Source organism: Chlamydomonas reinhardtii, chromosome 2, assembly GCF_000002595.2.
Source record: "Chlamydomonas reinhardtii strain CC-503 cw92 mt+ chromosome 2, whole genome shotgun sequence".
NCBI classification, from domain to species: Eukaryota; Viridiplantae; Chlorophyta; class Chlorophyceae; order Chlamydomonadales; family Chlamydomonadaceae; genus Chlamydomonas; species Chlamydomonas reinhardtii.
The window spans coordinates 8236870-8249511 of record NC_057005.1 but is presented as its reverse complement, the minus strand read 5'-3'; the positions used below and the strand labels follow the sequence as shown (position 1 = coordinate 8249511).

Genomic DNA, 12642 nt, shown 5'->3' with positions numbered 1-12642 from the left:
GGTTTGGACCTCCCATGCAGCCCCATGCAGCCCGCGCCAGCCGAGTTGCATACCCCTCTCCCCTGGATTATTGATATGCTTGAAAGAACGCAACACGCACAAGCGAACATGACGTTGTAGAGCCGAGGCCAGTGAGCTAGCACAAGCATAAAAGAAAAGCGTGAGCATGAGCTGCGACTGCAACTGCTACGTTACCTTTGACGAGATAACCGCGCGCCAAGCTGCGCCACTCCGGCGTCCTAAAGCTCTCAGCTGGTGTATACGGCTGTCAGAGGTTGAGGATATCGTGTGGAAAGTCAGGATTGGGGAGTGGTGCATTCAGCCGGTGCATTAGTGCCGATTACGAACCCGTCACCAACCGTGTTGACTTGCAAGGCGCGGAAGGGCCCCGGTGGGGTTCGGGGGCGGCACGGGTGCTGAGGGACGGGTACCAGGGGCGCCGAGTATGCGCTGCGCTCCAGGTCTCCCTATCCAAAACCCTAATAGAAAGAAAGAAAGATTACACTGGGCCTAAGCTCCTAGCGTGAGATTATCGGAGAATCGCTTGCGAGTGCAACCCCAGCACTGCCAAGCAGGTCTGCACCACCGCATCCTAGCCACCATCATCCTAGCACATCCGAGCCACCCTATCCTAGCCATCACCCTATGTCGCTAGGGAACGCCGCACTACAGCTGCGGAGCACTGCCAGTTAGTTGCAACATGCCAGAGCCATGGCGCTCCTGCTTCGACCTTGGATCTTGGACCTTGGACCGCACCTTGGACGCCTCTAATTCGGACTTCTGCACCACGACCTTTTTCATTCGTGGGATCACCAATCGGTTTCGCACCAATCTTGCATAATTGGGCTTTCATCCGGATTTGGACCCGGGTCCCTTCTGCCGTAAGGACGATTCAAATCGCTAAACTAGTTAGCGATCCGGTGATTCCAAAACCTCCCCGCTCCGCAGCGCGATGGCTCGCCCTTTTGTGGGGATTTTCCGCTTGCAGTCGTGGTGTAACAGGGGAAGTGCGCAGGTGAAGCTTCAGCGCTAGAGACATTTTTCGGCCCACGGGCAACATCGCTCCGCTGGATCGCTGCGGCGTTGCGCGCTCGCGCTGCGCTTCCTGCCCTTGCATGTGCGTGCACTGCACTTGCTATGCGACGTTGGCTATGGTGGGGGCTGGGGGCGAGGTTCAGGCGCATCGCAGCAGCACGGTTGCGGCGAGCACGTCGTTCAGTCGTTTTGTGCATGCCCATGAACACCAGCAGCAGCCACACTACCGCGTCGAAGAAGCAATCTCCTACAATGTAGGGCACTGGCCACCGCATCAAGACATTGGCGGCCAGGACAGCGTCCAGTTCTGGGCAAGGCGACATTTTCCGGCTTTGGCTTTGGCTTCGGCTTTGGCTTTGGCTTTGGCTTGGCTTGGCTTGGCTTGGCGTGTGGATTTTTGGCTTTGGCTTGGCTTTGATTTCGACGCTTGCCTGCAAATGCTGATGGCTCCACATCAAGGGCAGCGGCCTCGGTCGGAGGTGCGCTTTTTCTACCAGTTCTTCTGTGCTGCGTATTTCCACACGTTCCTTGCCTTGGCAAATAGGCCTAAGCTGCCGCTATTTGCATACAGTCGAACTGAAAAACAGAGAACAACCCTAATGTATGGTTCTGGTCGAGGACTTAAGGCTGTCGCCCCCCTATGGGGGGCGAGCCAACCCTAATATTGTTGTACTTGAAAGAACGCAACATGCACAAGCGAACATGACGTTGTAGAGCCAGTTTCTATTATTATTCTTCTTATGATGTGGAGAATAATAATAATAATATCTACGCAGGGCATAGGTGCCCGCGTGTCTTAAGAAGGAGTGAGACAAGCTCACCCCACCGTCAGACAAGGGGTGTCAGCTTTGTACAGCTGGAAAATGGGCTGAGCCCCATGTAGCGCAAGGGGAATAATAATAATAATATCTACGCAGGGCACAGGTGCCCGCGTGTCTTAAGGAGGAGTGAGACAAGCTCACCCCACCATCGGAAAACTTGATGTCCCTACCCCGGCTCCCCTGCGCGGGGGCCGCCATTGGCGGTCCCCTGGGTGCGGCCTCCCGGGCGGCATCGGGTGTTGGCAATGCCCATCTCTCGCTCTAGCCGGTAGTATATGTTTGCAGTGCCCCGGAGTGTGGTGACGCTATGCATGTGGAGACGTGTGCAGCAGGCCTTGGCTGCCTGCGGTTTGGCTCCCAGGTCTTTGAGGAGAGTTTCAAGGGTAAGGGGATCACCGGATCGCTAACTCAGTTAGCGATTTGACTCGTCCTTACGGCAGAAGGGACCCGGGTACGAATCCGGATAAAAGCCCAATTATGCAAAAGGCGAAAGATTGGTGCGAAACCGATTGGTGATCCCACGAACGAAAGGTAATTGCCCTTAGTGGCAATTGCGGGCTTATGCCCGCTGCAACCTAGAAAGGTCGTGGTGCAGAAGTCCGATTTAGTGGCGAGGTCCAAGGTTCAAGACAAGGCTCAAGATCCAAGGCTCGAGGAGGAGCGCCATGGCTCCTCGGTTTGCACGAACTGGCAGTGCTCCACTACTATAACGCGGCGTTTCCCTAGCACGATATGTTAGGTGTGCAGGCTCGGATGTAGTGGACTTTGAAGAGCGGCCTAGGACTTGGAGGTTGTAGTTTCGGAGGTTGTGACTCTTTCGTGGTGAGGCGTCAGCGTGAGGGGGGCGGGCCCTCTCGCCCTAGTCACCTTGCCCCGTTAATCCATGCCAGGCCCTATGGGCCGGCGTTGTAATTATTATTATTATTATTCAAGGGTACGGGGGACAGTGCCACCATGGCCCAGTGTAATAACGTGTTTAGTATCGTAGTGCACAGTCCACCCTGCAGCTCGCATGGCAGTGGCAAGGGTGGCGTGCTGTGCTTGTTTTTGAATGAGCTTCTCGCTGTGGTGCAGGTCAGAGGTGTATCCAATTTCAAGGATGTACACTGGGTAGGCCCCTTTGTTGGCTGGTGGGGATGTCATGAAGCGTTCTGCTTCGGACCGGGGAAGGTTCGGGATAAACAGAATGTCAGGCCGCATCCTGTTGAGGTCTGCAGCGGGCACTTGCGGGCAGAGCCAGGACGGCGGCCGCATGCCCGCACAGTACTCAGGCAGTTCAGCTCGGGAGGTGGCATCCATTATCATGTAGCCACCACCGCTGTGACCATGGTGTAGGCATTCGGCAATCGTCCGCACTGCAGTGTTGTGTTTGGCTATCCTAGCGCCAACGAGTTGGGGGTGCGCGCAGTGGCCGGCAAGGTGGCCTGCGGTGCCACGCTCTGGGTCAGATCCGCGGCTGCGTTGGGTGTGGGCACAGAGACCACATTTGTCGCTGTCTCGTAGTTTAAACAAAGCCAGCCGGGCCGGGCAGATGAGGCCTCCCTGACGAGCATTCTGTATGAACCGGCGTAGGCCGTGGCTGGCGTCCGAGTTCGTCATGTACGCGTTACTGGCGCGTGGGTCAAGGCTGGGTGCTGCCTCGGCCCATTTCTCAGTGTACAGGGTTTTGTTGGCGTATCCACCACGGCAGCTGGGGGCCATTGCCCTGGTGAGGCCCCGGTTTAGGTCCGACACGTAGTGCGTGGCTGTGCTATTGTCGTCCCTGGTGACCGTGAAGGTCGGCCACCAGTGCCGGGCGTGCGGGTCGTTGTCGGCCGGTTCGGATACATCGGCGGGTTTTTCCTGGGTGGCGACGGCAGCCGCCCCTTTATCGGCTTCCTCGTTGCCGTGTAGCCCGGTGTGCGAGATCACTTTGATCAGAGCGGTGGGTGCGCCCCGGGCGTGGCGTGCATGGAGCAATGCCACGACTGAATCCAGGAGGTCTCGATGTTTACTCAGATGCAGTCGCCGAGGCTCGTTAATTGCTCGTTTGATTAGGTACAAGCTTGCAACAGAATCTGATGCAATAGTGAGCTTCTTAGTTGCAAATTCTTTACCTTCGCCACCAAATTCTGCAAGGGCAGCACGAATTGCTGCCAGTTCAGCTCTCGTAATAGTGTTAGTGCACCCAGCGAGCAGACAAGCTCACCCCACCGTCAGACAAGGGGTGTCAGCTTTGTACAGCTGGAAAATGGGCTGAGCCCCATGTAGCGCAAGGGGATGTGACGATGGGCACCGGCGACATGAACAGCACCCTTGCAAGCCCATCCAGCGGGACTGGCCACTATGCCAACGCCGTGCCGAAGCACCGACATGCCCTGTCCCCGCCACGCCACGCCACCTTACCCACGCCACTTCACGGTCCATGATACCCCAAATGCACCTCACCCACATCCCACTCAAGCACCGCAAAACGGCTAGCCGGGCTCGGGCGCGGGATCCCGGGCCGCGACACATGTAAGGCTCGGGGACGCATGGTTTGGCTATTGCAAACAATTTCGACATTCTTGCCCCAAGACGCTTGTCGTCGACAAGTTTTGATGCATGGATGTAAGATATTTAGGGGCCGAGAGCTATACTCGCGAACTGAAGAAAGTCAAGATGTCCATGGACTCACGAGGTCGCTTCTCGCTCCGGCCGAGTTTTCCCTGCCGTCTATTTTTCTACAATAGGTAGTTGCAATTAATAATACGTGGCACTCGCGGTTTGTGCCAGTATGGTACTTTTTGTCAACGCAGGCAGGCAGGCAGGCAGGCAGGCCAGAGGGATGCAGGCGCCCTGGATTTCGCGATGACCCCGGGCACAGGATTTCGCCCGGCGAAATCCCGCTGTCTTCAGTACAAAGGGGGATTCCTGGCGGGGACAGCGGGATACCTCGGGTGGGGTCACCCGCGGAAGCGGGATTCGGCGCCGGGGGGCACCGCAGACAGCGGGATTTGGCGCCGGGGGGCACCGCAGGCAGCGGGATTCGGCGCTGGGGGGCACCCCACACAGCGGGATTTGACGCCTGGGGGCATCCTCGGGAGCGGGATATTGCAGATGTCGGCTCCCGGGGAAGCGGGATAGGAAGTGCGTGGTAGCGGGGTTGTGCGCGCAGGGCGCAGGGCGGTGCGCGTGGCAGCTTGGTCATGCCAGCCCACGCATCCCCGTGAACCATAGACTGCCTCTTGATGCTTTCAGTACATTTATACGTGTAAAGATATATCTGTTCATCCCCATCACTCCTACGGCGGCCTTCAAAATGTTGGGGCTTTCAAGCGATCCCTTCTTCTTCTTAGGCTTTAGCACAAGAGAAGCCGCGAACATGCATATAGTGTATATGGTTTGCTGCCTGGGCGGCAAGCGCTGGCTAAGCTACCTCCAGCGCTGTTGGTGCCGGCCAGGAGCCATTGGCTCCTTATCCCCACCTAGCACCAAAGCGCTGGCGTGAAGTAGATTTAGATAACAAAGCCGCATCTGTACCCCTTTTAGCATCGAGGCACACTAAAATACCGCGACGGAGATATTGGGCTGAGCCAGTTCCAGAGTGCCTGAACAGTGCCCGGAAACACGCGTGACCCTGCTGCCACAACAAAGGGCGGTTTTAAGTGGAGCTTCTAGTTAACTTGAACGGAACTTAAAACAGGTTTTGAAGGAGGGATGCGGAGAAATAGGCTGGCGAGTAAGAGCACGCGGGGTAGGCGAAGGCCGAGGAGAGAAAGGCGGTAAGAACCGCCGCGTGTCGAGAGGGCGCCTCATGCGTGGACCTGGGATGGAAGGCAGACTGTTCTGGTTGCGCTGGTACCGCTTGAGTTTTAATTTACTTTGCGTTTGTAGCACGTAAACGGCTCTTGGAGCCGAGGGCTAGTTTTGTTTCCCCACCCGCCCACCCTACTTGTTTTTCTTTTCGTCCATGTGTGGAGGGTTGTCACTGTAGCACAGCGGAGTGTTGAGATCCGGTTAGTTTCTTTGTCCCGGGGGGTGGTCTCTGCCCGGCAAGTAGGAATGGCCGGGCAGACCCGTGTCGGTTAATAGGCGGCGTAGAAATTTGACGGCCGCGGGGCTGGGGCCAAGGGAAGCGGCGTGCGACAGGTGTAGGCACGCCGCCCAAGTAAGGGCACAGCCGCTTACTCCCCATATCCATTTGCCCTCCCCGGGTGATGAACGCATGCAAACGTGAGCAAGACGAGATCATGACTTTCAATGCGGGCGGTTTGTGGGGTGACAGCATCCGCCCAATCATCGATCCCACAGCGTCCGGCGTCAACGCATGCATGCGGCAGCTTCCGTGTAAGCTCCCGGACCTGGCAGAGTTGCTGCAACATCTCCCGCAGTACGGTTACCTGGGCAAGCGGGATCTGGCGTCGGGCTTCCACCACTGCGTGCTGGCACCGGAGGCACGCCGCTTCATGGCGTTCCGCAACCCGGCAACGGGCGCTTTGCAGCGGTACGTGGCCCTGCCGTTCGGCGCCAGCCAGAGCCCGGCGATCTTTTGTGAGCTCACAGCGGCAGCGACCACCATCTTCCAGTCAGAGTGCGACCGGCGCGGGCTGCAGGTCCGCATTTTCACGTACTGCGACGACTTCATGATCATCGGGCAGCAACACGCGGACGTGGTGGGCGCTTTTGCGGTCATGGACGTGCTAGGCGCGGAACTCGGCTTCACCTGGAAGCTAGAGAAGGACCAAGGGCGGGACACAGCATGCCAGCAGCTGGAGTTTCTGGGCATGATGTTTGACACGGTGCGGCTAGAGATGCGCATCACGCCGGACAAGCGGCAGCGATACGCAGCAGCGATACGCGCGCTGCTGGACGCAGCGGAGCAAGGGGCGGTGCAGCGGCAGGATCTGGAGTCAATCGCGGGCAAGCTGACTTTCGTGGCGCGGGCGTGCCGCTGGGGTTACACTTTCCTGCAGAGCGTGTACGACGCCCTGTTCTCGCTGCAGCAGCCGGCACCACGCGTCTTATCGCTGGAGCCGGCGGCGCTCGAGGACCTGCAGTGGTGGTGGGAGGTCCTCAGGGCGGACTCCTCCGTTTCGGATGGCGCCCGGCAATGCACGGTCGCCGAGTTGGAACTGGTGCGGGGGGAGTTCGCTGACGCTCAGAACGGCGCCGTAATCTTCACAGACGCCAGCGGGGCAGGCTTCGGCGCTGCGTGGGAGGAGGCAGAGCTACAGGGGGTGTTCAGCGCACAGCAGCGTCAGTCGCACATCGCTTGGCTCGAGCTGACGGCGGTGGTGAGGGCGCTGCAGACATGGGCGCCGCGGCTGAAGGGCCGCAGGGTCCTGGTACGCTGTGACAACACGCAGGCCGTTGCCGCAGTCAACCACGGCTCCACGCGCGTTAAGGAGGGGCGCAGCTTGTGCAGACAGCTGGCAGAGCTGGCGATGCAGGCGGGTTTCGAAGTGCGCGCGGAGCACATTGCGGGTGTTGTGAACACGCGAGCCGACCGTCTCAGCAGGCAGCTGGCGCAGGCGCGCGACCAGAACCTGCGCCTGAAGCCAGCTGTGTTCCGCAGCCTGGTCACCACGGACGGCGGCCAGTATCGGCCCACGGTCGACTGCTGCGCAGACGTTCTGGGCCTCAACGCGCAGCCGGGTTGCGCCGAGTTCTTCAGCCCAGAGCGATCTGTGTTGGGCCAGGAGCAGCGGTTGGCGGGCAAGGTGCTATGGGCGTTTCCCCCGGTGTCGCTGACTGGAGAGGTGCTGGCGACGATAGCGGCAGCAGCACAGCTAGACGAGCGGACGCGGGCGACAGTGGTTGTGCCGTACCAGCCCAGCTACCCTTGGTTCCAGCAATGGGTGCGGGGACCAGGCTGGAGAGGGACCGTGTTCAAACCCGTAGGCATGCTCGGCCGGGGCCGCAAACTGTGCCTGTGGCCTTGGGGGGAGGAGGCAGACGAGGCGCCATACGATTTTGTCGTTCTGCGTGTACACTGACACTCGGACGCCGAGATGCACGCAGGGTTCGCGGCGGCGGCGACGATGGGACCGTGCGTCGTCTGCATGCGCCGCTGCGGCCCGGGAGACCTGCGCTGTGAAGATTGCGGCACGCGAATGCACCGCAGCTGCATCGGCGCCAAGAAGTCAGCTTATCCAGGAGGCTGGTTGCAGTGCACGGACTGCACGCTACGGGCGGTCGGGATTGGTAGCAGCGGTAGCGAGGCAGCCCGGGCCCTGGCGGACGAGTGGGTGGCCGCCACTGGCAGCGCAGTAGCAGAAGGCTCGGCGGGGGTCTATGCGACAGGCCGGCGGCGCTACGTGGGTTTCTGCAGCAAGGTCCTAAACCTGAGCGAGGCAGCAGCACTACCGCCGGGGAAGAAGGGAGACCTCAACCCCCACGCAGTGTGCCTTTTCCTGATGCAGGCAAGCCAGCGGCTGGCGTACAAGACCCTGCAGGGCAACATCAGCGCACTGGCGGACTGGCAGCGGTCGAAGGGGCGCAGCGGCGAGGACCTCATCAGCCAGCACCCGCTGGTGCGCCGGACGATGGCGACCCTGCAGCGGGGCAGCGGCGGCTCGCAGCAAAAGGCGTCGCTGCCTATCTCCCTGCTACGGCGGCTAATCGCCTGGCTCGCACAGACGGCGGGTCTACAGCCGAACCGCGCGGAGGAGTGCAGCCGCGACGCGTGCTGGCTGGCGCTGGGTTTCTTCGGGATGCTACGGCGCAGTGAACTGGCGGGACTGGCGTTGGCAGACGTCTCGCAGCAGAAGGCAGAGGGCCCCGTGACACTGACGGTGCGCCGCAGCAAGACCGACCAGCAGGGGCTAGGCGCGCAGGTGCAGCTGGCGGCGACCACCCAGGGCAGTAAGGTGCCAATCGGCAGAATTGTGTCTCGGTATGTGGCATGGCGGCGGGCCGCGGGCGGGCAAGATGATGACCCTCTGTTCACGGCGGTGGGGCGTGTGCGAGGGGGCTTGGCAAGGGACTGGTATACCAAGCGGTTGCGCAGCCTACTCCTGGTCTTGTGGGAGTCCGAGGCAGCCGGAAGCTTGGACGCTAACGCTTTCTCCTCCCACAGTCTGCGACGTGGTGGGGCAACAACGGCGGCGAACGCGGGCGTGCCGCTAGAGGACATCCAGGAGCATGGACGCTGGAAATCGGACGCCGTGCGCCTGTATATCAAGAAGTCGGGATTGGAGAAGCGGCGGACGACAGAACGTATGTAGAAGGGAAGGGTACGGGTTTTTTTGGGGAGCCCGCTGGGATCTGAGTGCCAGCATAGGTGGGGCTGAATTAGGCGGGCAGCGGCCGGGGGGTCCGGCGAGTTTCGAGCTGTCAGTGACGAGAGGGAATGGTGTGGGGGGTGGTCTCTGCCCGGCAAGTAGGAATGGCCGGGCAGACCCGTGTCGGTTAATAGGCGGCGTAGAAATTTGACGGCCGCGGGGCTGGGGCCAAGGGAAGCGGCGTGCGACAGGTGTAGGCACGCCGCCCAAGTAAGGGCACAGCCGCTTACTCCCCATATCCATTTGCCCTCCCCGGGTGATGAACGCATGCAAACGTGAGCAAGACGAGATCATGACTTTCAATGCGGGCGGTTTGTTGAAAACGCTGTAATTGGTGGGTGATTGCCGCGACTACGAAGCCCGCCCTCAGCAGCCCTCCATCTCAAAGGGCGGTTTTAAGTGGAGCTTCTAGTTAACTTGAACGGAACTTAAAACAGGTTTTGAAGGAGGGATGCGGAGAAATAGGCTGGCGAGTAAGAGCACGCGGGGTAGGCGAAGGCCGAGGAGAGAAAGGCGGTAAGAACCGCCGCGTGTCGAGAGGGCGCCTCATGCGTGGACCTGGGATGGAAGGCAGACTGTTCTGGTTGCGCTGGTACCGCTTGAGTTTTAATTTACTTTGCGTTTGTAGCACGTAAACGGCTCTTGGAGCCGAGGGCTAGTTTTGTTTCCCCACCCGCCCACCCTACTTGTTTTTCTTTTCGTCCATGTGTGGAGGGTTGTCACTGTAGCACAGCGGAGTGTTGAGATCCGGTTAGTTTCTTTGTCCCGGGGGGTGGTCTCTGCCCGGCAAGTAGGAATGGCCGGGCAGACCCGTGTCGGTTAATAGGCGGCGTAGAAATTTGACGGCCGCGGGGCTGGGGCCAAGGGAAGCGGCGTGCGACAGGTGTAGGCACGCCGCCCAAGTAAGGGCACAGCCGCTTACTCCCCATATCCATTTGCCCTCCCCGGGTGATGAACGCATGCAAACGTGAGCAAGACGAGATCATGACTTTCAATGCGGGCGGTTTGTTGAAAACGCTGTAATTGGTGGGTGATTGCCGCGACTACGAAGCCCGCCCTCAGCAGCCCTCCATCTCAAAAGTTTACTGTGGGAATGCGACTAAGCTTAGGGAGCTGTCACATTAAGTTCCCCGCCTGCTTCATTCGCTCGCTCGCTGATCGGGACCATGCGTGCTCATGCCCTGATACCTGCCCTGATATGATGGAGACTGCCTTGTGTCTGTAGGGGGAACGTGGTAGGACTAGGGGTGTAGGCCTAGGGGAAGGGGTGATAGGGCGGGTGACGGCGCCTGAGATGCTCGTGGGCCCGGGTCGAGCATACAGCGTGGACAGGCAAAGCAATAGGGCCCAGCCAAGTAGGGCAGCTGGCTCGGGCAGGTGCGGATTTGGCTGCGCCAGATGGGGGATTTGGCTGGGGCAGCTGGGGATTTCGCGGGGGGAGGTAGGGATTTGGCCGGGCCAGGTAGGGGATTCGGCCGGGGCATGTCGGGATTTGGCCGGGCCAGGTAGGGATGCGGCCGGGCCGGCTGGGAAATGTCGCCGGGCCAGGTAAGAATATCTCGCGGCTCAGGATGTGTGCCCCGGGGGACACCCCCGGAATTTGGCCGGGCGAGCGGTACTGCATCCCTCCAGGCAGGCAGGCAGGCAGGCAGGCAGGCAGGCAGGCAGGCAGGCAGGCAGGCAGGCAGGCAGGCAGGCAGGCAGGCAGGCAGGCAGGCAGGCAGGCAGGCAGGCAGGCAGGCAGGCAGGCAGGCAGGCAGGCAGGCAGGCAGGCAGGCAGGCAGGCAGGCAGGCAGGCAGGCAGGCAGGCAGGCAGGCAGGCAGGCAGGCAGGCAGGCAGGCAGGCAGGCAGGCAGGCAGGCAGGCAGGCAGGCAGGCAGGCAGGCAGGCAGGCAGGCAGGCAGGCAGGCAGGCAGGCAGGCAGGCAGGCAGGCAGGCAGGCAGGCAGGCAGGCAGGCAGGCAGGCAGGCAGGCAGGCACGGACAGGGGCAATCCTGGGGGGCTTCGCCCCCCCTGGATCGCTTCGCTCAGGGGGCTCAGCCCAAAAACTTGATGTCCCTACCCCGGCTCCCCCGCGCGGGGGCCGCCATTGGCGGTCCCCTGGGTGCGCCCTCCCGGGCGGCAACGGGTGTTGGCAATGCCCATCTCGCGCTCTAGCCGGTAGTACAGGTTCGCGGTGCCCCGGAGTGTGGTGACGCTATGCATGTGGAGACGCGTGCAGCAGGCCTTGGCTGCCTGCGGTTTGGCTCCCAGGTCTTTGAGGAGAGATTCAAGGGTACGGGGGACAGTGCCACCGTGTCCCAGTGTAATAACGTGCTTGGTATAGTAGTGTACAGTCCACCCTGCAGCTCGCATGGCAGTGGCAAGGGCGGCGTGCTGCGCTTGTTTTTGAATGAGCTTCTCGCTGTGGTGCAGGTCCGAGGTGTATCCAATTTCAAGGATGTACACTGGGTAGGCCCCTTTGTTGGCTGGTGGGGATGTCACGAAGCGTTCTGCTTCGGACCGGGGAAGGTTCGGGATAATCAACATGTCAGGCCGCATCCTGTTGAGGTCTGCGGCGGGCACTTGCGGGCAGAGCCAGGACGGCGGCCGCATGCCCGCACAGTACTCAGGCAGTTCAGCTCGGGAGGTGGCATCCATTATCATGTAACCACCACCGTTGTGACCATGGTGTAGGCATTCAGCAATCGTCCGCACGGCAATGTTGTGTTTGGCTATCCTAGCGCCAACGAGTTGGGGGTGCGCGCACTGGCCAGCGAGGTGGCCTGCGGTGCCACGCTCTGGGTCAGGATTGCATTGGTTACAAGAGGGACTTGCTGACGCGAGTCGCGAGTGACATCTGCTCTGGACCTCAGGGACGTGCCACCTGCAACGCCGACGACCTACTCTAGTAGTAGGCTTGCTCTCGTAAGAGCTCCATTTACCTCCGGCTCTGCTCCTAACATCGAGTGCTAGGACCCTGCTCAATCACCCGACCAATCAGAACTACTCGAGTTTTTGGAGTCCGCAGCAAGCCTTCCGGAGCGAATTCGTCCCTTGACGCTATCCACTCGAAGCGGAACCGCCCATCCCATGGGTCAGATCCGCGGCTGCGCTGGGTGTGGGCACAGAGACCACATTCGTCGCTGTCTCGTAGTTTAAACAAAGCCAGCCGGGCCGGGCAGATGAGGCCTCCCTGACGAGCATTCTGTATGAACCGGCGTAGGCCGTGGCTGGCGTCCGAGTTCGTCATGTACGCGTTACTGGCGCGTGGGTCAAGGCTGGGTGCTGCCTCGGCCCATTTCTCAGTGTACAGGGTTTTGTTGGCGTATCCACCACGGCAGCTGGGGGCCATTGCCCTGGTGAGGCCCCGGTTTAGGTCCGACACGTAGTGCGTGGCTGTGCTATTGTCGTCCCTGGTGACCGTGAAGGTCGGCCACCAGTGCCGGGCGTGCGGGTCGTTGTCGGCCGGTTCGGACACGTCGGCGGGTTTTTCCTGGGTGGCGACGGCAGCTGCCCCGTTATCGGCTTCCTCGTTGCCGTGTAGCCCGGTGTGCGAAATC

General features: G+C 60.6%; 1 protein-coding gene across 3 annotated transcripts; it reads left to right on the top strand.

The window, feature by feature from the left end:
- Window positions 1–5090: 5090 nt before the first annotated feature.
- CHLRE_02g141286v5 (uncharacterized protein) lies at window positions 5091–10666 on the top strand. Of its 3 annotated transcripts, XM_043060079.1 has the most exons (4): window positions 5091–5556; window positions 6129–7662; window positions 7942–8712; window positions 8896–10666. In XM_043060079.1, exons 1-4 carry the CDS (start codon window positions 5535–5537, stop codon window positions 9041–9043), a joined length of 2475 nt encoding a protein of 824 aa, XP_042927852.1. In that variant the 5' UTR covers window positions 5091–5534; the 3' UTR covers window positions 9044–10666. The 3 variants fall into 3 exon arrangements, with proteins under 3 accessions (XP_042927852.1, XP_042927851.1, XP_042927850.1); XM_043060080.1 differs by lacking the exon at window positions 5091–5556 and having other exon boundaries at window positions 7201–7662; XM_043060081.1 differs by lacking the exons at window positions 5091–5556; window positions 6129–7662 and having other exon boundaries at window positions 7831–8712.
- Window positions 10667–12642: the final 1976 nt, after the last annotated feature.

Coding starts and splice junctions, on each gene's coding strand:
- CHLRE_02g141286v5 (XM_043060079.1), top strand. CDS start 5,535: ATGCGGAGAAATAGGCTGGCGA. Junction 7,663..7,941: donor TACCAGCCCAGCTACCCTTG/GTTCCAGCAATG, acceptor AATGCACCGCAG/CTGCATCGGCGCCAAGAAGT. Junction 8,713..8,895: donor ATCGGCAGAATTGTGTCTCG/GTATGTGGCATG, acceptor CTCCTCCCACAG/TCTGCGACGTGGTGGGGCAA.